The sequence below is a fragment of the Petromyzon marinus genome, chromosome 14 (genome assembly GCF_048934315.1).
Source record: "Petromyzon marinus isolate PM22_M1 ecotype Great Lakes invasive population chromosome 14, UKy_Petmar_22M1.pri1.0, whole genome shotgun sequence".
In the NCBI taxonomy this organism is placed as follows: Eukaryota; Metazoa; Chordata; class Hyperoartia; order Petromyzontiformes; family Petromyzontidae; genus Petromyzon; species Petromyzon marinus.
Genome location: NC_133680.1, coordinates 10,265,448 through 10,291,128, shown reverse-complemented (window position 1 = coordinate 10,291,128; position 25,681 = coordinate 10,265,448). Strand labels below are relative to the sequence as shown.

Sequence of the window (25,681 nt, the reverse complement as noted above, 5' to 3'; positions counted from 1 at the left end):
CTGAAAGAGATGATGGCCGTCGGATGAGACTGGGAATGGAATGTCAACCTAAGGACAGAACGTGGCCGAGAGGATGGCCAATGCAGAGATGGAGCAACAGGATGAGTCCATGTGCAAGGATGAGATGGGAGTGTGGCATTATATGACCATGACGGGTTGTGACAACATTCGGAGATTTTCATCCAGCAGTGATTAAACCAATGTACAGTATCCTGATGACGGTTAAACCTCGGCACCATTCAGTCGCCCACAATGATACGTATAACATTGATGTAGATAAGGTTGACGAAGATTGCACTGCTGCTTATGCTACTGATGACGACGAAGACGATGGTGATTCTGATGCAGCTGTCTGTGTTTTTGTATGTGCGTGTGAATGAATGGGTGGGGAAGTACATAGAATTATGTATGTATCCACTACTGGATAACAGCCTACCCTATTTATGTTTAATAATTCCGTAACTTATGTATAATTGTACAATGATCAGTCTAAACATAATCTGCCAGAACCGACTTACGCTACAGAGATTTTATTATTTAACACCGATTTGTTGCCACACATTTTCGATTCATCATTTGTCACAGCTGATTTTGCCCCGATTTCGATTCGTGTCATTGGAGTGATGTACATTATTGTACTATTTGTTTTGCCTTTGCCATTTTGGTGACCGAGGTCATCTTTGAAGAACACCCTTGCACTCTGTCCTGGTCTCGTGGGTTCTCACCAGGATTAGCAAATTAAACTTGACCTTACAGCAAACATGGACGTCGGAGGCACGGAACTCACAACAATCAGCAGGTTGCCAGATGGCACAAACACAGCAGGTTGGCAGACTGGGGAGCAGACTGTGAGCTCGGACCTTCGAGGTCATATGTTGACCAAAGACAAGGAAGGACGGTTGCATTGTTACTAATGACGCCACGGTGGCGAGATGTTAACTACCTCGCCTGGTATACAGGGGGTCGTTGGTTTAATCCCAACCCTGACACCTGCTGTATATTTGGAATTTGCATGTTCTCTCGCCTCATGGTCGCGTGGATTTTTCTCCGGGTACTCTGGTGTTTCCCTCCACATTTAGAATCAACGTGACGCGTTTAGAGCATTTGGCTGCTAGACATTTCCACGTGACAAGCAACTTCTCTGGACGATCATTTGTGGCCAGTCGCTTCTGAAATCAGAGCTACATATTAAACGTAGTTAATGAAAGAGTTTGTCTAGGTGTACTTGTGCTCTTGCCGTCTTGCATGACCAACCATTGACGGGGAATTATTTAAAGGATGATGGCAACTCACTGTCAAGTATACTACATTCTGATTTAAAGCTTTCGTGACTGCAGTAATTCATATTCTTAGCTCTTTCGGTAAAGTCACGTTGAAGGGAAACAATAAAATAATAAAATACATATAAAACAATAAAAATTCTCACGACGTTTCGACCATAACACAAACTGTCGTCATCAGGTGTGTCGGTTTGCATATTTTTTTGCATTTTTTTAAATAAATAAGTAGACCGTTTAATAATAAATTAATTAATGCAAACCGACACACCTGATGACGACCGTTTGTGTTATGGTCGAAACGTGAGAATTTTTATTGTTTTATATATATTTTATTATTTTATTGTTTCCCTTTAACGTGACTTTACCGAAAGAGCTAAGAATATGAATATACTACATTCGTCAGAGCCACGTTCACCAATGGCACACGCAGTCACAGCAGGGGGCGCTATAGACACACCATGGGCACACGTACACAAATACAGCTACACATGCAATGCTGACATAAATGTGTTGAGTTTAAAGTGTGTTTCAAGTGTTTATGCATAGATTGTCGGGGGTCAACTCAGTCTTTGGTCATTTATTCATCATAAAATGTTATATCATGTTGGGGAAGTCAACAGTAGTTATTCTCTGAACAGGAAAGCTACTGTCACAGCACAGTGAATTTTCCACCACTTCTTCACGGTTATCAATATAGACGAATAATATAATTTTAACAAGCCCAGCCTCGCTTACATTTCTAACATTTTCTCAGGAGGGTCCTGCATTGGGATGTTTCGCCGATTCCATTCATGGGTGTTTGGCATGTGGGGATAAATCAGTGCCCAGAGAAAACATGTGCCCAGCGAGAGGGCACCACGCAATGCTCCATGCAGAAGGATTCAATCATTCCATTTGTGTTTCTGTGTGTACTGCCATCCCCCTGGCCGCCTTACTGCCCAGCGGGTGTTGTGTCAGTTTCACGAATCTGTATGACCTAACGACCCTTTCCTTTCACAGCGACGGAGTACAACCACGCGCGGCCCAACACCGGCTCACGCGCTCGAGTGTCATCCAAACCTTACACATAAACACGCGTTGTATTTACAAAGCAAGCCAAAGGTGCATTCAACGTGAACATGCACGACGGGAATTTCTTGAAGTGTTGTCAAAACAACAGTTCAGTTCAGTTTATTTTGGTATAGCCCTGTGAGCCATCCGGCTCTTGAATCGGGTGCAACCACAACAAACAAAAAAAACAAAAACACGAACAAGAAAAACATCTTAAAGTGACTTTGTGTGACTGTGCAAACAGAAAATCCATGGGAAAAAAAACAGCTAAAATATTCCTGAAAAAAAAAACACCGTACACCAACGCTGTGTGCAAAAACCATCACGAGCTCGTGGAGACAATGAGAGAGCAGACGCAGAAGATGTATCCAGTTTACAGCTGGGGTAAAACGACGTGGCATGCCGCACTTAATGCCTCGTAGGTGCGTGAAGCTGGGGAAGCATTGGCATCCTGCTGTATAATCACACGTCTCCATAGGCTGGCTATAATGTTGGCTGATCATTGATAGACTTGGAAAACATTATTAGCTTGTTAATGCGTATTTGTTTGGTGTTTACTCATTGACTGGGACCTTTTAAACGGCTCAGCGGATGCCTCGTCTAAAAACTGGCCATTTTTTAAAGGGATAAGCTTAATATTTTTTTTTTCCCGGCAGAGCACTGAACCTGCCTAAGCAAAACAAAGTTGGGACACCCACATGTTTTCAAATATATTTCATGTTCTGACATCATTATAAAGCAACTTATAGGACAATTATACTGGTAGGAACCTCCTGGTTACACCACCAGCCCACAGGGGATTATTGTGTCCGTCCGTCGTGCATCCAAAAATGGGAGGGGTGGGGCTGGGTGGAGAGGGGAGGGTGGGGAGGGAGGGGCTGGGTGGGGAGGGGCTGGGTGGGGAGGGTGGGGAGGGTGGGGCTGGGTGGGGAGGAGCTGGGAGGGGAGGATGGGGAGGGGCTGGGTGGGGAGGGTGGGGAGGGTGAGGCTGGGTGGGGAGGAGCTGGGAGGGGAGGGTGGGGAGGGGCTGGGTGGGGAGGGGAGGGGAGGGTGGGGAGGGGCTGGGTGGGAGGGGTGGGGCTGGGTGGGGCTGGATGGGGAGGGGCTGGTCACCCCGTGGTGTCCTTATAAAACTCAACGTTTAACCTACTCACGCCGGCTTGTGCCCACCCTCACAGTCGGGCATTGTTGCGGAATACACCACGCTGCCATTGACCCTGGCCATTGACCGAGCAACCCAACGTTCCTACCAGCTCCCTCCGCAGGAATGTGTTAGTTGTTGCTCTACAACAACATCAGCCATACGAAGATGAGAATGGGCAGTTTTTGCTACATCGTAGATGTGTTCCTTAAAACATCAAAGAGGTAACAAAGGGGCGTTACGGTGGCGAGATGTTAACTACCTCGCCTGGTATACAGGAAGTCGTGGTTTCGATCCCGACCCTGATGCCTGCTGTATATTTGGAGTTTGCATGTTATACCTGAAATCGCGTGGATTTTTCTCCGGGTCCTCCGGGTTTTCCCTCCACATTTCGAAACATGCGTTTGTAGTATTTGGCTGCTATAAATTTCCACGTGATAGGCCACTTCGTTGAGCTATCGTTTGTGGCCTGGTCGCTTCTGGAAAAGAGAAAAAAAAGCTCAGTGGGTCTTACCTGGTCAAGTAAACATAGTTTGTCGTTGTATTTGTTTAACTGTGTTCCATCCTATATCAATGTTGTCAGGCCTGTGGCGGTATCACTCGTATTCGTGCAGTGTCTGACCAACCTCAGCATGGAGCTCACTGGTGAGGAGACATCAGAATGGCCAAATGCCTCAATGAAGCATGTGGGCCATTGGTGGCCGATCTCATAAATATTAGAGAGCCAATTCTATTCCAACTTGAAACATAGCAAGTGCTGTACTGCATCCTTGAAAGTAACTAATCCACGTATCAATAAACCCCGACGCGTGCAAATAACTTCAGCCTTCTCAGCAGCGGTCGGTCTTAATTGACCCACCACATTAAAATGTCGACTGGAGGTCATCCGTGAAGCTAGATAGCATGTTGGAGAAAGATGTTAGCTAGAGTACATTGGGGCTACGACAGGTGTGCAACACAACACTCGGGATTGGTGTAGTCCAGGGGACGGGATTGGTGTGGTCCAGGGGACGGGATTGGTGTAGTCCAGGGGACGGAATTGGTGTAGTCCAGGGGACAGGATTGGTGTAGTCCAGGGAACGGGATTGGTGTAGTCCAGGGGACGGGATTGGTGTAGTCCAGGGGACGGGATTGGTGTAGTCCAGGGGACGGGATTGGTGTAGTCCAGGGGACGGGATTGGTGTAATCCAGGGGATGGGATTGGTGTAGTCCAGGGGACGGGATTGGTGTAGTCCAGGGGTCGGCAACCTGCGACTCTGAAGCTGCAATGCGGCTCTTTAAGGACTGCTCCGTGACCACCACCGTCTCGTATTCACACGGCTCTTAAAATATTGAGGTTTTTTTTTACCAAATTCAAACACAAATGGCTCTTCTTGTTATTTGGGTGTCTCCCGGTGTTGGCAGTACATGCACACTCAGCCTCCTTTGTCTCACACCAGTACGTGCTGAGGTTGGCATCCCGCTGCACCAAGTACACTCCTGTCAAGCATCCCTCTGAGATGGACAATCTCATTTGCAAGGATGTTCCAGGGTAGTGGGGCACACACACACACCTACATTATATGAGCCCTGCGTATTTCGCCTGTATGCACAGGAATTGCGATCGTTCACACATGCTCTACATATGGTCAATTACACTTCAATGATATTGCAGCATGGGACACAGAACCTGATAAAAAAAATACGTAAGCATCATTTCGGGTTCTACAGTGTCAATTTTTTATGTAGCAGCTTGGCGAGGTACATAAAAGAGCCCGTTTCAGTATGCACACCTGTTAACGCATTATCAGTGCCCTACTTTTTTACAGACCAATTCAGACAGTATTAGTCACCCCGTGCCCCTTATACATCTCAACATTCATCCTACAAAGTCCCATCACAAGGGAGAAACACAAACACAGACACGAAAACGTTTTTGTTGTTGCCCGTATTGAAACGGCTGTACGCCGTATGAACCTGAGAACTAAATTCCCCTGTACAAGGATACGGGCTAGACCGTATGGGTTTGACAGGTTTGCATTTATTCCATTGAGTCCGAGTTGACCTATGACAGGCACAAAGGCTCATATGCCGTTTTCATCTGGTGCTATCTAGATCGGGCATCGAACGTGGCTTGACTGGGCTGGTGGTATTTTGCAACAATCACGACACTACACTACCCTATGTAAACACATGGTGTGTGTGTGTTGGGATAGTGGCTAGGGTGTGTTGTCAGGGGGAGTGAGCAGTAGTGTTGTGGTTAATGCACTGCGCTACGGACCCCATGAAACCAGAGTAGATTCCTACTCACAACCAATTAACCGTGGGGCATATGTGCAGCAGTCCTGGGCCTCCCCTAAGTTGACTCAGCCTTAAATGAGTACCTGGCGCTGTGTGTAAACATCAGCACAGGGAAGACAAAGGCGGCCGAAGGTGGTGTTGGCCACCCAACCCCCTCTCAAATGCTGGCCTTCGTAGGTATTCGCGAACAAACTTGTTCCACCAGTCTGTTTTAGGCGATAAGGGGTAGTTCGTTGCCTATAAAGTGGTTTAGTGCAGTGATACAATCTAGGTGGACCCAGGTTAAACCCATCCGAAGAGAACATCGATATCGGTGGCAAGTGGTATCTGAATCTGACCCGGGCACCCCCTAGGTTGATTCAACTTTAAATAATCGCCTGGCATGCCACGCTAACATCATTATTACTGGTGGTGGTGCCCACACCAGCGCCCTTAATAGGTGTTCGCTAACAGCGCCTTGTCTCTGTGGAGGGTTGCAACACTATTTATTAACGCATAACAACCAACGTGAACATTACATGCAGGGTGGTGACCACCGTTCCTAACCTCACTAACACTCAGGGAGAGTACTACACAGCGTGACCAGGGCAGGTGACGGGTTGCCTGCTCACGAACGACGATCAGAGACTCGAGGACCGCTGATGGCGTCTTCATCCCGGGGTTTGAACAGCCCCGCGCTCTGTTCACACCCCGCTTATAACTCCCGTGGCGTGGCCGACTCCGCCCCAGGCCACGCCCCCCGTCTCGATCCTTCGGGAAGGTACGGGCCCCCAACCACGTGACCCCCAAGCTCCCCCCTGGGGCCCCTAGCCCCCCCTTTGTCCGGTCACGTGTCCTGTTGGGTTCACGCGGAGTGTCACGGCCTGACACGACCTCCGTGACACCCGCCTACAGCACCCATACCGAGCCGACACGGTAGTGACGTCATGTGTCCCTACGCTCGTACAGTCCCGACACAGTAGTGACGTCGTACGTCGCTACACCTTGACAGCCGCTTGCTACTCCACAGTAGGAGGTGGGGGCGGTGTTGAGATATGATTTGTCTTCATAACAACAACAGAAACCCTGGGCACACTGTGCAATTAACACTCACGACGAAGCAGCGCGGCAGTAGAATCCATCATGTTAATGAATTATCCTCGGCAGCAACGGCGAACGCACAACGAGGGGATTCATATTCTTGGTTCTTTCGCTAAAGTCACCACGTAGAAGGGAAACAATAAAATAATAAAAATTATAAAACATTAAAAAAAACTTTGAATTTTTTCTTGCTGTGGTTTTCACACTTGATGATGATTGCTTGTGTTGCAGTCGAAACGTCGTGAGAATTTTAATGTTTTATATTTTTTTATTATTTTATTGTTTCACATCTACGTTGGTGACTTTACCGAAAGAACCAAGAATATGAATCCCTGCAGTCACGAAAGCTTTAAATCTAAATGTAACGTGGGGATTGTCTCGTGATCGCCGTAAAACTTTTTTGTGCCGCGCGCCGTTTCAACAACGCGTTGAAAGCTCTCGCCAAGACGTCACGCAACTGCTAGGGGCCGTCCATAAATGACGTCACGCACCTAAGGGAGAGGTCAGACATTTGTGACGATGTGTGACGAAGGCGGGGGGTTGAGAAATGTGACGTCACATAAAAATGGGCAACTTTTTAAAAAATACTGTATAGACAACACGTTCTACTTAATTAAATATACTTTTTAATAAATGTTTTCTCCTACAACATCAGAGTGCAGCGCCACATTAAATACGCACTACAGTGACAATAGTTTAAAGCGATTTGAAGCATGCTTTATATTTTTTTTGGGGGGGGGGCAGAGCTTTGTGACGTCATATTTGAGGGGGAGGTCTGACTTTTTGTGACGTCGTGTGACGAAATGGGGGGGGGTCAAAAATCGTCCAAAATAGCGTGACGTCATTTATGGACGGCCCCCTACGTCGGTCGCGTTCTAAGTTGGCAACAGTGATAGGGTTATCGGGGTCACGGGGTGGTCGCATCGCCGTCAGTCACTTCGGTCGGGGCGACCGCGTGGCACCTGCTGGGTCTGTCCCCTCGGTCTGTCTCCCTGCCAGCGGGTTGTTCGACCCCCCCCACACACACGTGGCCTTAACGTGCACCTAGCCTGGCACAGGCGCCGTGGTCACGTCACCGCCATTTAGTGGCGAATGGCGCTCGCTGCTGTATAAGTTGGGGTGGTGTCGCGGTTAGGGCGCGCTGCTCGCTACAAACCTCAAATCCCCCGCTCACGGCCAACACCGGTGACGATTATATTATCTAAACCGGCCCCGGTGCCTCCCCTAGGTCGACTCAGCCTCAAATGAGCACCTGGGTTGCGATGTGTAAAAAATATATATGTAAAAACTTTCCCACTGGGGGAGACAAAGGCGGCCGGGCGTGGTGCTGGCCAGCCAACCCCCGTCGTGTGCCGTTCCGGAACTTCGTCGATGCTCCTCGCTCACAGCACTTGCCCCAACAGTCTGTTCAGGCTATAAGGCATCATCATCATCACCTTCGTGTGAGTTTTCCCCGAGTGTCCAAACAGAAGTTGTTATCGAGTTGAAGGTGGGGAGCTCTCTGCCTTCGCCGGCTCCACATCACCAGAAGCTGATAAGCAAAAGGGCCACTCTGGGCGTGTCGTTGTGTTCGCCAGCGTGTCGCCAAAGTGGATCCACTGACTTTGCTGCCTGCAGCCGCCGAAAGCTGCGCGTGCTTTTAATTGTGTTTTTTTTAGGGGCGAGGGCTTGTGTCCCCGTTTGTTGTCGCGTGTGGCGTCGACATCCTCCCTCCCTCGCTTTTTGAGGGCGTGGGGAAGTCTCTTATCGATCGAGGTAGCCGAGGCTGTGGCCAAAAGTACGGCCACGCACTTGAGCACTTGCAAGCTCCAACCAACTGCGGTCCGTCGTCTGCGGGACGTTTGTCCGACAGGAGGAGAATAACGAGGAGATGATGATGGCAAGTAGTGGCGTTATCTTTGCCGTTTTTCGCCACGTTGGTGTTTGTGCTCTTTTTGAATTCAACCCTACTCGTGTCGCTTCGTGTCAAACAAACTGCAGCTTTCGCGTCGCTGTTCGCCGCACTGTGGAAATGCGGCGCTGCAATTTCGGAGTGTTAAGTTAAAACTCACTGTGGGAAGGTCGCGAGGTCAAATGCCCTTTCAAAAAGGGGTCATCTTGGTTCCGTCATCCGTTTAAGGTCAAATTCAACTCGTATCATTTTGGGGGGAAGGCAATCGTCGTTTTTGTGTTGTTATTGTAACAGATTAACCCACGAACATTATCGGCATCATCTTCAGCCATGTCCAATCAACTGCTGGTTGAAGGCCTCCCCAAACCATCACCTTATATCACGATCGCAATTCTGTCATGTATAATATCCACTTGGTGCCTGCACACGAGTCAATGTCATCGCTCCATCGACTCTGTCGGTGTCATGTTAGGCGTGTTCCATTCCTTACCTGCCAGCCCTTTATTATTAGCCTTCATCACTGGTCATCATCCCTTCTAGCTACATTTCCTGCCTGAATACGTTCTTTCATGTGTGTAGTTCTTTCCCTGTCTCTGATAGACATTCCAAGCATGCGTCTCTTATCCTTGACACACGAATGTTCTATTGGAAGCCACTGGCTTTTGACGAACAACAGCGATACGTGCCATCCGATTGCTAATTTTATCAGGGAAATGCTTAGATTTTGTTTTCAGCTTATGATAATACCAAGGTACCTCCCCAGGTGGTAAAGTAGTGTGCTCTTGTGAGCTCCCCAAATCAAATCCATCATCTCAATAGGGTTAAGAATATAAGACTATTTGATGAGGCTGCACCACTGAGTTGGAATGTAACTTTGACTACATTGTAACAGACTGGGGCTTGCCATAGTAACGTAGATTGTCACCAGTGTTGAGAAAGAGCATTGGAGATGCATACCAATCAGTGCTCAGTTGACGATATAGACACGTTGACTTTTGCAACGTAATATTATACATTTAATTATTTTGTATTTTTTACGTGTTCGGTTTGTCCACGTAAAACACAAGTTAGAGATGAATGACAGTACTATCTTGATTTGAAGCTTTCGTGACTGTAGGAATCCATACTTTTTGGTGCTTTCAGTAAAGTCACGTAGGTATAAAATAAAATAAATCACGTTTCGGGCACAATACAAGCGTCCCTTTCCCACCTGATGACGGACGCTTGTGTTGTGCCCGAAACGTCGTGATTTATTTTATTTTGCTTATAAGTAGTTTATATTTTAGGCTTGCAGAGACATCACGTCTCAGGATATGCAATGAGCGGAACTGTACATACATCACTGTAACGTAGCTATTGAACTAAATAGTAACGTATTAAATAGTATCGGTAGTCCTCTGTATATATGTGTATCCTGTTTTAGATTCGTAGAGCCACAAACGTGATGAAAAATCGAGTCAACCGAGAGTAGGTTCATAATGGAACGCAACATACGATTGTGCCTAAATAATGTTTTAAATCTGTCGAGCATGAGCCACAGAGCCAACTGGGGGATTTACATATATAAATGATAACACGATACTGTAATCATAATCAATTCTGGGCTCTCTATCGGCATTATCATCACACTCCATGGCAGGAATAAGTCCTGTCATTAATGATGGGCATCATATATATGTCAGTGTTTAGCATGAGACTTAAATCAGTTTAGAACTTTAAGCCGACTCAGCCGTGTGTGTGAAAGCATAAAGAATGGACAATGTTTGTGCCAAATTTAAGTTTTCTAGCCCTTTTATGACATCATTCAGTCATGTGTGTATAAGTCACATGCCAAAAGCTCAAAACAATATACTAGGAGGCACGTGAGCTCACATCCCAATAGTCACAGAGCGCCACAACATAAGCACACACCACACGTGACACTCATAGAACCATGGTTAGGAAAGTCGGTGAAAATACCTGAATCTCAAAGAAGCCAACCAAAGTTACTCCTCTGGTATAGGCAAAGGCACGTGATGTGGTTGGTTAATGGGTGACATTACACTTTGGCTGGTTAATGGGTGATGTACTACTTTGATCGTGTATACTATAACGTCTTCCTTATGACCCACCAAAAGGAAGACACAACTATGGTTGCCACCTCGTGAGCTACAAAAAAATACCTGTACGTAGCATGGGAAGAAGAATATCTACAACTATCGAAAGAGGGGCGAACTCATGCAAATGCATCGTCTTGAGTGGTCTATTCTTACCAAATGACAAAAAAGTGGGACTTTTAATGACCCGGGAAGATTTTCAGACTTATCAGGATAGCAGCGCTAAATTCAAGCCAGAACAAATAACTCTAAATCTTATTTTATAGATGCGTACCTGGTGTTCTGTGTTCTTGGTTGTCCGACGCGTTTTAAGGTTTAGTCATGAGAAAAATTTTATTCTAAAGTGACTTGCAGGTACTTCTGTCGTGGTAAAATTACATCACTGTAATGCCATATGAAATGGTGCAGCAGACATTTTTTTTAAAATTGTATTCAATTCGTATGAAAAAATGTAAGCACTACATATTGGGAAATAAACATTGATTATGCCGTCGATATACTGGCCCCAACCAGAATAATGTGAAATTTCCGATAGAGATGAGTTTATATTTGAGGCTCAACACCAAATGCTTGTTTGAGGCCTATTTTGAATTGCTAGGGTGTTATCCCCTACGTGCGCATCATGCACATGTATATTGGAAGCTCCGTTGAGACACAATGGAGATTTTGTTGTGAATCTGGGAGCGGTTTGTTTTTATGGATTATTTACAGAGATGTTCTGGCGCTACCACACAAAGACCTGGTCTAATAAACACAGCCCCGGGATCTCTTAAATAGATCTCGATATAAATTAATGCTGCCGTCAAACAAAGACACCTCACATGAGCCCAAGAAAGATGGAATGTGTAAATGCTGCCTTTCATATCACAGGGAAATGGCTGGGTTTATATAAAGTACGTTTAGAGAAAAGCATTTCACATATCAGCACTGATAAATATTATAATTCATCTGCGTCTGTTCGAGCATTGCATATATGCATTTGACACCAAGTAGTATACTATAAACGCAATACAGACAATTGTGACTGAGACATTGATGTAAATTATAATGATGTTCTGCAAGGAGCCCTACAGATTGAATGTTACACAAATATAGTGGAGTATGTGCTTATAGGGGGAGCGGTGACATGGTGGTTAGCACTGCACTACACTGGGAATCCAGCAAACCTGAGTTTAATTTCTGGCCTGGGCAAATTAAACAGCAAGTTACATCTGAAATAAGCTATGTGCTCCCCAATTAACTAACCCAACCTTACCAGTGTGGTGAGGTATGGTCAAACAATCCACAAAAAATGCATGTGGGTTTATCATAGGAGTGTATGCTCATACCTAAATACATCCAAACACAAATATTTTTTTTTATATGGGCTCCTCCAAAATGATAGCTTGGAGGTTAATTTTGCTCACAGGACTGGGCAGCCTAAATTTCTAAAATGCATTAAGTCTCGTGATAAACACATAGAAAAATAAAACTGTCATCATCGGGAACCAAGTACATTTCTTCCCATGGGTTGTGACACTGCCAGTTTACAATGTCATTAAAACTAGAAGGCACAATATAAATTAGAATACATTACAGGGGTGATACAGTCGTCAGCACACTGCATGCACTATTAACCTGTCGACCAAAGTTCAATTCCTGGTCATGGATAACATCAGTGTCAAGTGATATCGGAACCGGTCCTGCCCGCCATCTTCACCAATTCAAAATGGTGAAGTATGGTAAACAATACCCACGACCAACATGGTGTTTAGATACTACTGTATACACACATGCAAATTTATTTTTTTACAGGCACCTTTTTAACCTTACAGAATAAAACCGTTGGAGCATAACTGTTAGCGAGCTCATATTTTCCCACACCTCCGATTAGCACGGTGTGAAAGAAGTTCAATGTTAATATATTAAAATACATCTGCCATGTGGTATAAATAATTTACATAAATAGAGGCCAGCAAATGGAAGAGAGGTGATGTCCATGGTGTCAATTGTCACATACATATCAAACACAATAACATGTACACAGACATGTAACATCTATAATAGCGGATAAATTACGATCTCTCCACGATGAAGGGCCACTGACACGCAAAAAAATCGCATGTGTATTTATTTATTTCAGCCCATTGATCTCAGCAGCTCTTTTACAAGGATGCCCAGAGCCCAAGATGCCCAACAGTAGTGGCAGCGTTATTGACGAATGTGTTGAGTTTTTCTTTTTTATATATACGCGTGCTTATGTGTTCAAAAGGAACCATTATGATTGTAATGTGGGTCCTGCGTGGGGGGGGGGGGTGTCTGGCCAACATCCTTATCGTGAAACATTATTCTTACAGGCGCGACAAAACTTGAGGGCCAGGGGATGGGGAAACAAAAACAATCCATGTGTATGAAGAGGTAACCCACAAACACATCGGTTAGCATCCTGCTTCCCATACTGCATCATAGAGGTCGCCTCTTTAGCTGTGTAAGTAGGTGTCTCGTGCACGCTGCATATCTCGGCGATCCCCCAAAAAACACCTTCAAAATTTCCAGTGACAGGTTTTCTCCAATACACCAAGCAAGCGTTTATGTACTGTGGCTCAATTGGCATTTGGTATAAAATAAATATATTAATTAATACGCTATATTTACTTCACGTGAACAGAAAATGTATATATTGTTTTTTTTTCTAAAATACGGTGTTCGAGTGAGGAAGACCGCGCAAAACTTCAAACTCAAAAAATTCCATTAGAAAACGGTCGAACCAGGAGACGTACGTAAGTTTATGGCAAAACCGTGTTCATTTTTCAGACTGCAGTGTGTTTTTTCCCCCCATGTTTATATGGCCATTTGTCGGATTTTCTCAAACTGTGTTCCGTGACGCCCATTATTTTCTGATCGTTATGTAGGGGGGGGGGGGGGGTGAAGGATTTTATGTGTTCAAAATCGAGACTTCATTCCAATTGATCGGTGAATAAATGGGGGTGCTTACGGGAACATCATATACTGTGCACTGTAACGGCAATCCCTTTGGTGTTCGGAAGTGATCAATGCAGCTGCGGCTGAAGACAGAAATCACATCCAAGGGACGCTTGAAGTGACGTTACAAGGTTGCAAAAGGTCAAAATGTCATGGACTTTGGCCATTCAAGTCTTGTATGACACTGATGTAGTATTAAGTTGGAAGCTGATTCGACTGCTGTGTCTCATCCTGGTCATTTTAAGAATAAGAAAACTAAGAATAGTCGAAAAAATCGTACGATACCTTATTTCTTGGAATAAACTGCACCCAGCCATAGCAATGTGGAATTTCCACAGCTGTCTCATGGCCTTCAACGTCTTCAAAGGGAAGAACCACTGCCTACTGTTCATGTGAACAGGGCGACACTTTGATAATTAAGAAAATAAGTCGCAAAATGAACTGTATGTGTGTGGAGCCCGTTTGCTGTAGGTGGGGGTGGCGTTGTGGTTTGCTAACTGTGGAACAATTTGAGTCACATGTGTGCAAAGTATGGTCACTAGACACGGTTGTCTGAACATTTCGTTAAATTACTGTAGGCTATTGGAGCAAATGCTGTTAAGGCCAAAACAAGAGATGAAGGGGAATGAAGCCAACGATGTATCTGTCCATCTGCATGTCTCCTCAGCGCTGGTGTGTTGCTCAACTTAGGCTGTTAGCCTCATAGAGGCTCCATCCACTTTCAGAATACCATTAAACACATTCCTGCGGAGGGAGCTGGTAGGAACGTTGGGTTGCTCGGTCAATGGCCAGGGTCAACGGCAGCGTGGTGTATTCCGCAAATATGCCCGACTGTGAGGACGGGCACAAGCCGGCGTGAGTAGGTTAAACGTTGAGTTTTATAAGGGCACCACGGGGTGACTAGCCTCTCCCCACCCAGCCCCACCCTCCTCACCCAGCCCCTCCCCACCCTTCCCACCCAGCCCCACCCTCCCCTCCCCACCCAGCTCGACCCTCCCCACCCAGCCCCTCCCCCCCTCCCCTCTCCATGCAGCCCCACCCCTCCCATTTTTGGATGCACGACGGACGGACGGACACAATAAACCCCTGTGGGCTGGTGTAACCAGGAGGTTCCTACCAGTACAAGTGGTGTTTTCATTCTTGCCAAAAGAGTTAAACCCAGGTCACCAGGGATCAGTCCACAGTGTTGCTAACCACTATACCACTGCTCTGCAGAATCACGCAAACACAGAGTTTAGTCTCAATGACTTGCTGGCACAGGTGCACACTGTAAGCAAGCACCTATTAAGGGCTGGCATTGTGCATTAGAAGGGTGGCGGGGGCCAGTGTCATGCTCAGCTTCCGTGCCTTCGTACAAACTCACACAGTCAAAAGCCTGATGTCACTGCATCCTGTTTACATCTTAGTTTAAAGTGCCGAGGGGTTGCCTTGCCACAAAAAGCACTCCCCTCTCCTCCAGCTGCCATCCGCCATCTACGAGAGCGTTGCCATTGAACCCGTTCGATTGCGGGGGCCTTTGTGTTTACAGCTTCTATCGCTCTGGCGAGCACTGCCCCAAGAATAATTCACACGAAGATCAATGACCTGCCATTGGTGGTCACGTTCACTCGACAACAGGGTTACATTTAGTGTACAATACGGATTTGATTGTTGAAGACCAACGCTGCAATTGGTTAACAACACTGCTAACATTAGCGTTGCGATACAACAAAACAGGGGTTAATTTGCCAAACACAACAGCTATATTGTTCTGTATTTACAACACAGTCAATAAAATAAGTGTAATCCATTCATCCAAAGTGGTGGTGTTAGTGGTTAGTGCACTGCGGTATGAACCAGGCTACCTTAATTCATTTCCCGACCACAGCTAACACGGGTGCAGAGAGATCTGACCCGGTTCCAAGCCCCTTCTTACAAGCCTGAACGAACCACTGTGACGCATTATGGTCAAACAACTTCCATGACCAACATGGTGTGGGGGATGCCATCATCTCGCAGTGAAATGGAAAAGGTTGTAAATTATGATTTTATTGCAGGCAGAGTCATTGTTAAAATTGAAAATTTTGGATATCACATTGCATACCTGTCAACCGATACGGTCTACCCGTATTCTTGTGCGAGGAATTTGAGCTTTCAGGTCAATACAGCATACAGCAGTTTCAATACGGGAAAACTATAATATTTTTGTCTATTGGTTTGTGTTTCTCCCTTGTGATGGGACTTTGTAGGATGAACGTTGAGATGTATAAGGGCACGGGGTGACCAAAAAAGGTCTGAATTGATCTGTAATAAGTTAGGCATTGGTTGACAGGTACGAGATTGGCATTTTAAAAAAAACTCTACTTTTGCGAATTATGCCTTAGGTTCCTTGATATTCACTTCACGGTGGGGGGCGGGGGGGGGGGTGCTTTGTTAATAAAGGGTGGCAGCGATTACAATGCTTGGCAAGTGCGGAAGTTAAGTTGCCTGCTCAGTGAAAGCGAGCCCAGTATCCTGAAGCCAAATGAAAAACACCAACACTTTGCATGTTGCCTCTGCATGTTGAAATTTCACTCCAGTACTGTGTATATACAGTGCTGAGAAAAAAAGGTTGTGAACCCCAATGATAATTATGGAAATTCCATAGTTTTACCATGATAGCCTTGAATCAAAACTGGTCTTTTCTTAAATACCCAATTGGGTTTATAGTAACAAATTCCATGTCTTTTGAAACAAAATCATGTATGAATTCAACAATGAGTAATTAATGTGCAGTTTATGTGAAAAAGTAAATGAATCCTTGGTTTCATTAGCTCAATTAAGGGACTAATTAGAATTAGGTGTTTATATAATTAGGTAGCTCTTCAGGGATGAGTTTGGGAGGCCCTACCCTATGTAAAGATCAGAAACTTTGTGAGTTTGGTCTTTATCATACAGGTGTGTGGAAACAAGTCACGTCACGATAAAAATAAATATCTGTGAACCTCATAAAAATAGTTGTTGATGCTCATCAGTCCGGAAATGGTTACAAACAATTTCTAAGGCTTTGGAGTTCCACCAATCCACTGTCAGACAGTCTACGAATAGAGAAAGTTCAAGACCACAGTCACTCTACCCAGGAGCGGTTGTCCACCCAAAATCTCTCCCAGAACAAACCAGAAAATCATCAAGGAAGTCACAAAGAACCCAAGATAAACATCCAAGGATCTGCAGGTCGGCTAATGTGAGTGTTCATGACTCAACTATCAGAAAAAGACTGAACAGGAATGGTGTTCATGGAAGGATAGCAAGGAGAAATCCACTGCTCTCCAAAAGAATATTGCTGCCCTTCTGAAGTTTGCCAAAGAGCACATACAGTGAGGGAAAAAAAGTATTTGATCCCCTGCTGATTTTGTACGTTTGCCCACTGACAAAGAAATGATCAGTCTATCATTTTAATGGTAGGTTTATTTGAACAGTGAGAGACAGAATAACAACAACCAAAATCCAGGAAAACGCATGTCAAAAATGTTATGAATTGATTTGCATTTTAATGAGGGAAATAAGTATTTGACCCCTCTCAATTAGAAAGATTTCTGGCTCCCAGGTGTCTTTTATACAGGTAACGAGCTGAAATTAGGAGCACAATCTTAAAGGGAGTGCTCCTAATCTCAGCTTGTTACCTATATTAAAGGCACCTGTCCACAGAAGCAATCAATCAATCAGATTCCAAACTCTCCACCATGGCCAAGACCAAAGAGCTCTCCAAGGATGTCAGGGACAAGATTGTAGACCTGCTGGAATGGACTACAAGACCATTGCCAAGCAGCTTGGTGAGAAGGTGACAACAGTTGGTGCGATTATTCGCAAATGGAAGAAACACAAAATAACTGTCAATCTCCCTCGGCCTGGGGCTCCATGCAATGATCATGAGAACGGTGAGGAATCAGCCCAGAACTACACGGGAGGATCTTGTCAATTGTTTTCTTGATAGTCACCAAGAAAACAATTGGTAACACACTACGCCGTGAAGGACTGAATTCCTGCAGCGCCCACAAGGTCCCCCTGCTCAAGAAAGCACATATACATGCCCGTCTGAAGTTTGCCAATGAACATCTGAATGATTCAGAGGACAACTGGCTGAAAGTGTTGTGGTCAGATGAGACCAAAATTGAGTTCTTTGGCACCAACTCAACTCGCCGTGTTTGGAGGAGGAGGAATGCTGCCTATGACCCCAAGAACACCATCCCCACCGCCAAACATGGAGGTGGAAACATTATGCTTTAGGGGTGTTTTTCTGCTAAGGGGACAGGACAACTTCACTGCATCAAAGGGACGGTGGACGGGGCCATGTACCGTCAAATCTTGCGTGAGAACCTCCTTCCTTCAGCCCGGGCATTGAAAATGCGTCGTGGATGAGTATTCCAGCATGACAATGACCCAAAACACACGGCCAAGGCAACAAAGGAGTGGCTCAAGAAGAAGCACATTAAGGTCCTGGAGTGGTCTAGCCAGTCTCTAGACATTAATCCCATAGAAAATCTGTGGAGGGAGCTGAAGGTTCGAGTTGCCAAACGTCAGCCTCGAAACCTTAATGACTTGGAGAAGATCTGCAAAGAGGAGTGGGACAAAATCCCTCCTGAGATGTGTGCAAACCTGGTGGCCAACTACAAGAAACGTCTGACCTCTGTGATTGCCAACAACGGTTTTGCCACCAAGTTCTAAGTGATGTTTTGCAGAGGGGTCAAGTACTTATTTCCCTCAGAATGCAAATCAATTTATAACATTTTTGACATGCGTTTTTCTGGATTTTGTTGTTGTTATTCTGTCTCTCACTGTTCAACTAAACCTACCATTAAAATTATAGACTGATCATTTCTTTGTCAGTGGGCAAACGTACAAAATCAGCAGGGGATCAAATACTTTTTTCCCTCACTGTAAACGATCCACAAGACTTTTGGAACAATGTTCTCTGGACAGATGAGTCAAAGGTAGAACTTTTTGGCATCAATGAGAAACGTTATGTTTGGCAAAAACCAAAGACTGCTTTCGAACAGAAGAACCTCATCCCAACCATCAAGCATGGTGGTGAGAATGTGATGGTTTCGGGCTGCTTTGCTGCCTCAGGACCTGGACGGCTTGCCATCATTGACACAACCATGATTTATGCATTGCATCAGAATATTCTAGGGGAGAATGTTAGGCCATTCGTCCGTGAGCCGAAGCTGAACCGAAGGTGGGTCTTGCAGCAAAGCAATGATCATAAATATACGAGCAGATCTACAATGGCTGCAGAAGAAGAAAATCCGCGTTTTACACTGGCCTAGTCAAATTCCAGATCTAAACCCCATCTAAATATGGCAGGACCTGAAGCGAGCTGTCCATGGAAGGCAACCCTCAAATTTTACCGAGTTGAAGGAGTTCTGTCAGGAGGAATAGCCCAAAATTCCTCAAATACAATGTGAGAGACTGACGAACGGTTACAGGAAATGCTTAGTTGCAGCTATTGCTGCTCAAGGAGGTGTCACCAGTTACTGGATATAAAGGTTCACAAACTTTTTCACACATGGTTATTGAATGTAGAATAATTTGAGGATGAATCAATATTGAAAGATTATGTTTTTGTGTCTTTTGTTTATTCAAGTTATCTTCATCTAGTATTAAGACTTAGATTAAGATCTAATAGCATTTTAGGTTTGAAAGATGTAAAATATATGAAAATCCTAAGGGGTTTACAAACTTTTCTCGGCACTGTATACTTATCTCATTTAACATTGCCATTTTCAAAAGCTCATTCCCTCTCTCGACAATCTTGAGTCTGAGGGAAAAAAAAGGTTTTCCTTAACATTATTTTAAAACACTTGCATTACACTCCATCCTTCTCCACCTAGTGTGAATTTGTATACTTATAATAAATCTTGATAATTCTTATTGATCACAAGACACAATACTGTATATAGCCTATTTGAGTGCATACCTCATAATGACATATAGGTCATGAGCCGCCTGGTTGGTTTTGGGGTTGACTGTGGTCAGAACACTGAGCCAGCACTCCTGAGATCAGATTTATAATGTGGGTTTGAGTTGCATGATGAAACCGCACCTCCGATTAGCGCTTTTGGCTACGTACGGTGCAAAAGAGGTTCCACGTAAATACAAACCAGGTTGTCAAATCTAACTTGGTCTAACTACAGCAGAACTTCACTAATCTGTGATCCAAAAATTATCAATGATTTACGACTGCTCCTGTCATCCAGAAATCTGCGACACACAGCGTCAGCAGGGTTTGCGCGGATGAAGTTACCTAACCGGCTGTACCAACCTCGTAATCCGCACATTTTTTGCGGATTTTTGGAATATTGCAAGCCGGTTCCTCTCGAAATCTGCGGCACATTGACAACGAACCATGGTCACGAAACCGCGATGCGTAGGAGTGGGCAGGGCTTACGGAGAGCTACAGAGAGACAGAAGAAGCAGCAGTGGAGAGTGGAGCTGCGGCGAGGAAAGCGAGGTTGCAGAGGGGAAAAATTGAAGGGATTTCTTTTTTGATAGAAACTTTTGGGGGTTTTCGTCGCACAGACTAGACGTACTGATGGTGATATGTTAAGTAGAAAATTGTCTTTGCATTTTGTCGTATTGGATAATACGTCTAAACAAAAAAAATGGCTGAGTTCATGGGTTGAAGCAAACGTAATCCGTACATTCCGCCCATAGCCACAACACACAAACACACACATACAAGTAATTCTGAGTTTGGGTTAACGATGTTAGCAAGTACTTTTCAAGGGTGGTGCAGCAGCACACGGTGATGGGCTGGTGTGGCCAGCACAACACCCAGTTGGCGTTGTCTTCCCAATGCTGTTTACACAACACCACTCATTTAAAGCTGAGTGTGCCTAGGTGAGGCCCAAGACGGACACACACACATTCTGTGAGTAAAATCAAGGGCTGTTAAGTTCAGAGTGCTAACGGGCCTATCATAATTGTGTAGGTCATGCACACAAACACACAGTGAATTCAGTGAGCCATTTAGTTTGGTTCATAAATGCATGACACGATTAACACAAGTATATGGGCCTGGGCACAACACATGGCTAGATGAGATAAAACTAAAACTAGTTTTTATTTCACCAGATAAAGCTCACTGAGCTATACAGCTCTTTTTTCAGAAGCGACCTGGCCACAAATAATAGCTCAACGAAGTGGCTTGTCATGCAGAAATATACTGCAGCCAAATACTCTAATCGCATGTTTTTTAAATGTGGAGGGGGAAACTCGAGGACCCAGAGGAAAAATCCACGCGACCACGGGAAGAACACGCAAACTCCAAATATACAGCAGCAGGCGTCAGGGTTGGGATCGAACTCACGACCTCCTGTACACCGGGAAAGGTATTTAACATCTCACTACCGTGGCGCCCAAATGAATGAGACTGGTGATGAATTGGCAACTGAAGGAGGGAATGCTTCGAAGAGGATAACCACCAAATATTTCGAGCAATGAGGTCAGTTTATGTGCAGGTGATGAATGGTAGCAGCACTGGACTGTAATGGATGTCAATAGCGTGGGGAGACCTTCATCAAGCAGTGGATAGACAATGGTTGCTGATGATGATGAGACGTGTATAAGAACAATAACAGCTGATGTGCGGAAAATGAAATGCAAATGAGGATGTGATTTTTTTTTGTTTGTTATCAGGAAACTCCACAGGTTACATTATTAATTATGGGGCCAAGGAAAAAAAAAGAGAAATGTAAAAGCTGTGTGGACCGAGGAAGTGATTAATTTTAAACTAGATGGCAGCAGATGCATGACTGCTTACACGTAGATGTTCAATTGCCAACAAGTAATTTCGTACGTTCATACTGCAGTTAATGTTAGGTTAACATCAAGACATGAAAACAAGATTACAGTACAGCAAAATAGATTCATTTCACCATGGCTACCATTGGAGCAGTGTATGTAGGTGGATGTTGAAGCTGACTCAATGCTAAGATATTCATTCATTCATCACGCATAGTTAGCGAAGGACCCTTGCCCCAAACGTGTGACCTCTTGCGACAGCGTTTGAGTAAACTGCTCTTGCTACCATATACTGGCGTTTCGGGTAATTTGTTTGATCCACGGATCATGGGGGCGACCACGAGGGCACCACGGGGGCGTCGCTATTGCTTTGAGGGTCGCAGTCCACTGTGAACGTCAACCGCCAAACGAAGTTGGAGTTTGTGCACCAATGCAAAGGGAGACCCGGTGCAAATGCATGCGCTGTTCCCATGACAAATGGTACATTTGGCCTTCTGCTGTCCTACATCGAGAAGAAACACAGCGTCGAGAAAATGTGCGGGCAGAACACTGGACACACGGGAACCGAGAGTGATGCTAGCTCGTTCATGCGCAATTTTGTACACTCAACGTATAAAAACTGTGAATTGGATTACTTGAAAGAAGTCCTTATTTGTTCAGATGGCTTAATCACGGGGTACATGTCACGCTTACGATATGCCAACTGGCACTCACCGGAACTCAATTTAAAATACAGTTAACCCTTGGCAGATTAGCAGGGTTGCGAGGTTGCAAATTAACCGCGCTTGAAAATAAATATGTTTACGCATGTGCCGGCTTCATTATTAACAGCTCCCTCACTGCTGAGGGCCCGTGACTCTGTGCCCACTTGATGACCAACGAGTTAGCAAGTGACACATTGTGTGTTCACCCCCATTCTACGTAACTAAACAATGAATCTTGACTTGAAGCTTTCGTGAATGCAGGAATTAGTATTATTTGGGTCTTTCGGTAAAGCCACGTAGATAGAAAAAATAATAAACATATCACGACGTTTCGATCGCAACACAAGCAATCGTCATCAGGTGAAAAAAGAGGGGGAAAGCTGTTGAGGCAGGCTGTTTATAAAGGTTTAGAGATGGGCGGGGCAGCTAATGTTAATGAAGGAGAGGTCTCCCTAACCGGCAGTAGGTCTACCCCAATCAAAGAGCTGTTTATAAAGGTTTAGAGATGGGCGGGGCAGCTAATGTTAATGAAGGAGAGGTCTCCCTAACCGGCAGTAGGTCTACCCCAATCAAAGAGCTGTTTATAAAGGTTTAGAGATGGGCGGGGCAGCTAATGTTAATGAAGGAGAGGTCTCCCTAACCGGCAGTAGGTCTACCCCAATCAAAGCGCTGTTTACAAAGGTTTAGAGATGCTTGTGAATGTAAGTTCGGAGAGAGCTAGGAAAGAGCCATCGCCACATGGGGGTGGAAAAGGATGGCAAGCCGCCATTTGCTAACACAGCTAACGTTGGCTGTGTTAGTGAATGTAACTCAGAGAGTCAAAAATAACTGGTAACATAGGCAGGTAGGAAGGGAACGTCACAGCCAGTTATGACCTAAACTGGTTAATAACGTCCTTCCAATGATTGCTCAGTTTGTACCCATCTCGGTTGAAATTGTGTCTGTGTTTATATATTGGATGAACAAATCTTTTTTCACCTGATGATGATTGCTTGTGTTGCGATCGAAACGTATTGATATTATTTTTACTATTCTTTCTATTTACGTGGCTTTACTGAAAGACCCAAAGAATATAAACAATGAATGTTTCTGTAATTTACATGTTTTGTATTGTCCATGTTTTTTGTTACCCACCGCTCCTCCCCATCACCCTGGATAACGTAATTTGAGAACGTATTCATATCCATAATATATTTTTTGTTTGGGTTATTATTACTAGTTGAACATGTGTACAAAATGTATCCTCAAACGAGCAATGTTGTTTTGATAACCTCGATTGGGCAAGCCCTGAGCCATGGCTACTATTCCACTTTAAAATGACTTAACAGTTCCAATTTAATTCAGAGGTTGACCGACTGTTGATATTTAGCAAAGCAGTAATGATTTTATCTATGTCGAAGGAATGGTGGACAACCTTACAACCGTGATCCATGCAGTGGTTAGAGCACTTGATGTAATGATTCACCCTTTGAATGAGATAAAGGGGTTCATCCTGGCAACGACAAAAAAGCTCAGAGCTGCGGCAGACCCAAGTGTCACTTACGAAGGTGTTTGTGCAGAAACAACAATACAGTTATGGTCTCGAGCGGTACCAACTTTGATGCCCGTTCACACGTTGCTCACTCCCATACCCACTCTCCCAGGAGAGCGATGGCGAGGATGGCGATGTCGGGCAGGACGTCGCAGGACTCCCACGCTACAGTGTCACCATCGGCACGGCTTCACAGGACGGAGGCTCCACCATCTACGTCATCAAGTCGACTGCGGTGGGTGGACTTAAACCTCAATATACTCCGCCACACCAGTGAAACAGATCCACTTCAATCAACGGCAAGCAGCACAAGACTTTGAAATTCCAAGAACCACTGCATGAAGCCGATTAGTTCAAGTGAAGCTTATTATTATTATTTACTCCAATGTTCATCTTGCAGATTGGCGCTGTGGTTAGAGCACTTGACTCATAGCCTAGAGGTTGCGAGTGAGAATTTCAGTCGAAATTAAGCCTGACCGATTATAATAATCCCACTGGGGTCAATCACAAGACTCATGACAGCGTGGCAGCCAAAGGGGAGAACACTTCCAATAGAACGTCCACTGCCAAGACGGGGCAATGACATTGGCTTGTGTGCAGGTACTACATGGATTGTTGCTTCGCAAGACCGTGAGAGAGAGCGATGGCTTGTGAAGGCCTTCATCAGCAGTCAATAGAGCATGCCTGATGATGATTATTAGCTTGGTAAGTGAGTTCCATTTTGTGAGAAGTCAACATAATTTGTCTCATGTGTATACTGATCCCCACCATGGAAATGTGGTATTCTCAAGTTTGAATCAGGTCTGCCTGATTTGAGTACTTTCTCAGGCTTGTCTTAGTACAGGGCCATACTGATGATTTTCAAGAATGTGTCAATTGGATTTCAGGACTAAGGAAAAGCTCACTAGGGATGTTTGGCCAATTTGTTGTCGAGTAATTTTCCATGTTGAATGAAATCCATTTTTAATTAAAAAAAAAATCAAAATATTTAAGTTTCCAGTTTTTACATAAATGAGAATCAGCCAATCAACTTTAAGTCGCCTCAATTGGCAGCCCTCAGGCAGAGTTGGAAATTCCACATTACCATTGAAGGTAATTTTTTTTATTGCGCAACCACAGTTGACTTCCCGACAGAAATCATATACATTTTTAACTGGCTGAGTTGCTCCTCAACTTGAATGTGAACTCACAACTTTCTGATTGAGAGAGGAGCGCTCTGCCACAGAATAACCTGGCCTGACATTATTGAGTGGGGTGGGGCGGTGACACAGTCGTCAGCGCACTGCGCGAAGAACCTGAGCCCCTGAGTTCACATCCCGACCACTGATGGTAACAGTGGCGAGTGAAATCTGAACAGGTCCTGCACTTGACCCATTTCTTCACCAACACGCACTGATCAGTGGGGTGGTAAAGTTTGACCAAACAACCCCCAATGATCGACACAGCATGGGGAGGCCTTTCATTCAGCAGTGGATTGACTAAGGGTTGTAGATTGCTATTGCTATAGAGAAGTGAATGAGCCGCACTCCACTTGCCCTATTAACTGCACCGCGCTCGTTGTGTTTGTGGTTGCGCGATTGCATCGGCAGCTGGAAAGTGGCATTTCCCAGAGCGTGGACCGAGAGTACGAGGACTTTGAGTGGCTGCACCAGAGTCTGCATGACCAGGAAGGAATAGCAGGCCTGGCCGGGGTCGTGGTGAGTTGCGCGTGTGCAAGGAGCACCTATGACGGTCAACGTTTGCCAATTTTAACACGTAGGCTTTCGCAACCAATGTTATCCATAAAAGGTGTTTTGGGTTAGATCGCGGGCATATACATTTTGTCATGAACCCGCCACCACTCGACGAAGTCAATGAGCCAATTAGTAAGGTTTGCCATGTAAACAAAACGTGCCAATGAGTTACT

At 45.0% G+C, this 25,681-nt stretch overlaps 1 protein-coding gene across 1 annotated transcript in view; it reads left to right on the top strand.

The window, feature by feature from the left end:
* The first annotated feature begins 8,468 nt into the window (after positions 1-8,468).
* LOC116942322 (sorting nexin-5-like) overlaps positions 8,469-25,681 on the top strand; it is a 68,672-nt gene continuing 51,459 nt past the window's right edge. The window contains exons 1-3 of the mRNA XM_032954084.2: positions 8,469-8,710; positions 23,888-24,010; positions 25,365-25,472. Coding sequence (XP_032809975.2) covers positions 8,702-8,710; positions 23,888-24,010; positions 25,365-25,472 — 240 coding nt within the window. The 5' untranslated portion in view covers positions 8,469-8,701. The remainder of the gene's footprint in view (positions 8,711-23,887; positions 24,011-25,364; positions 25,473-25,681) is intronic.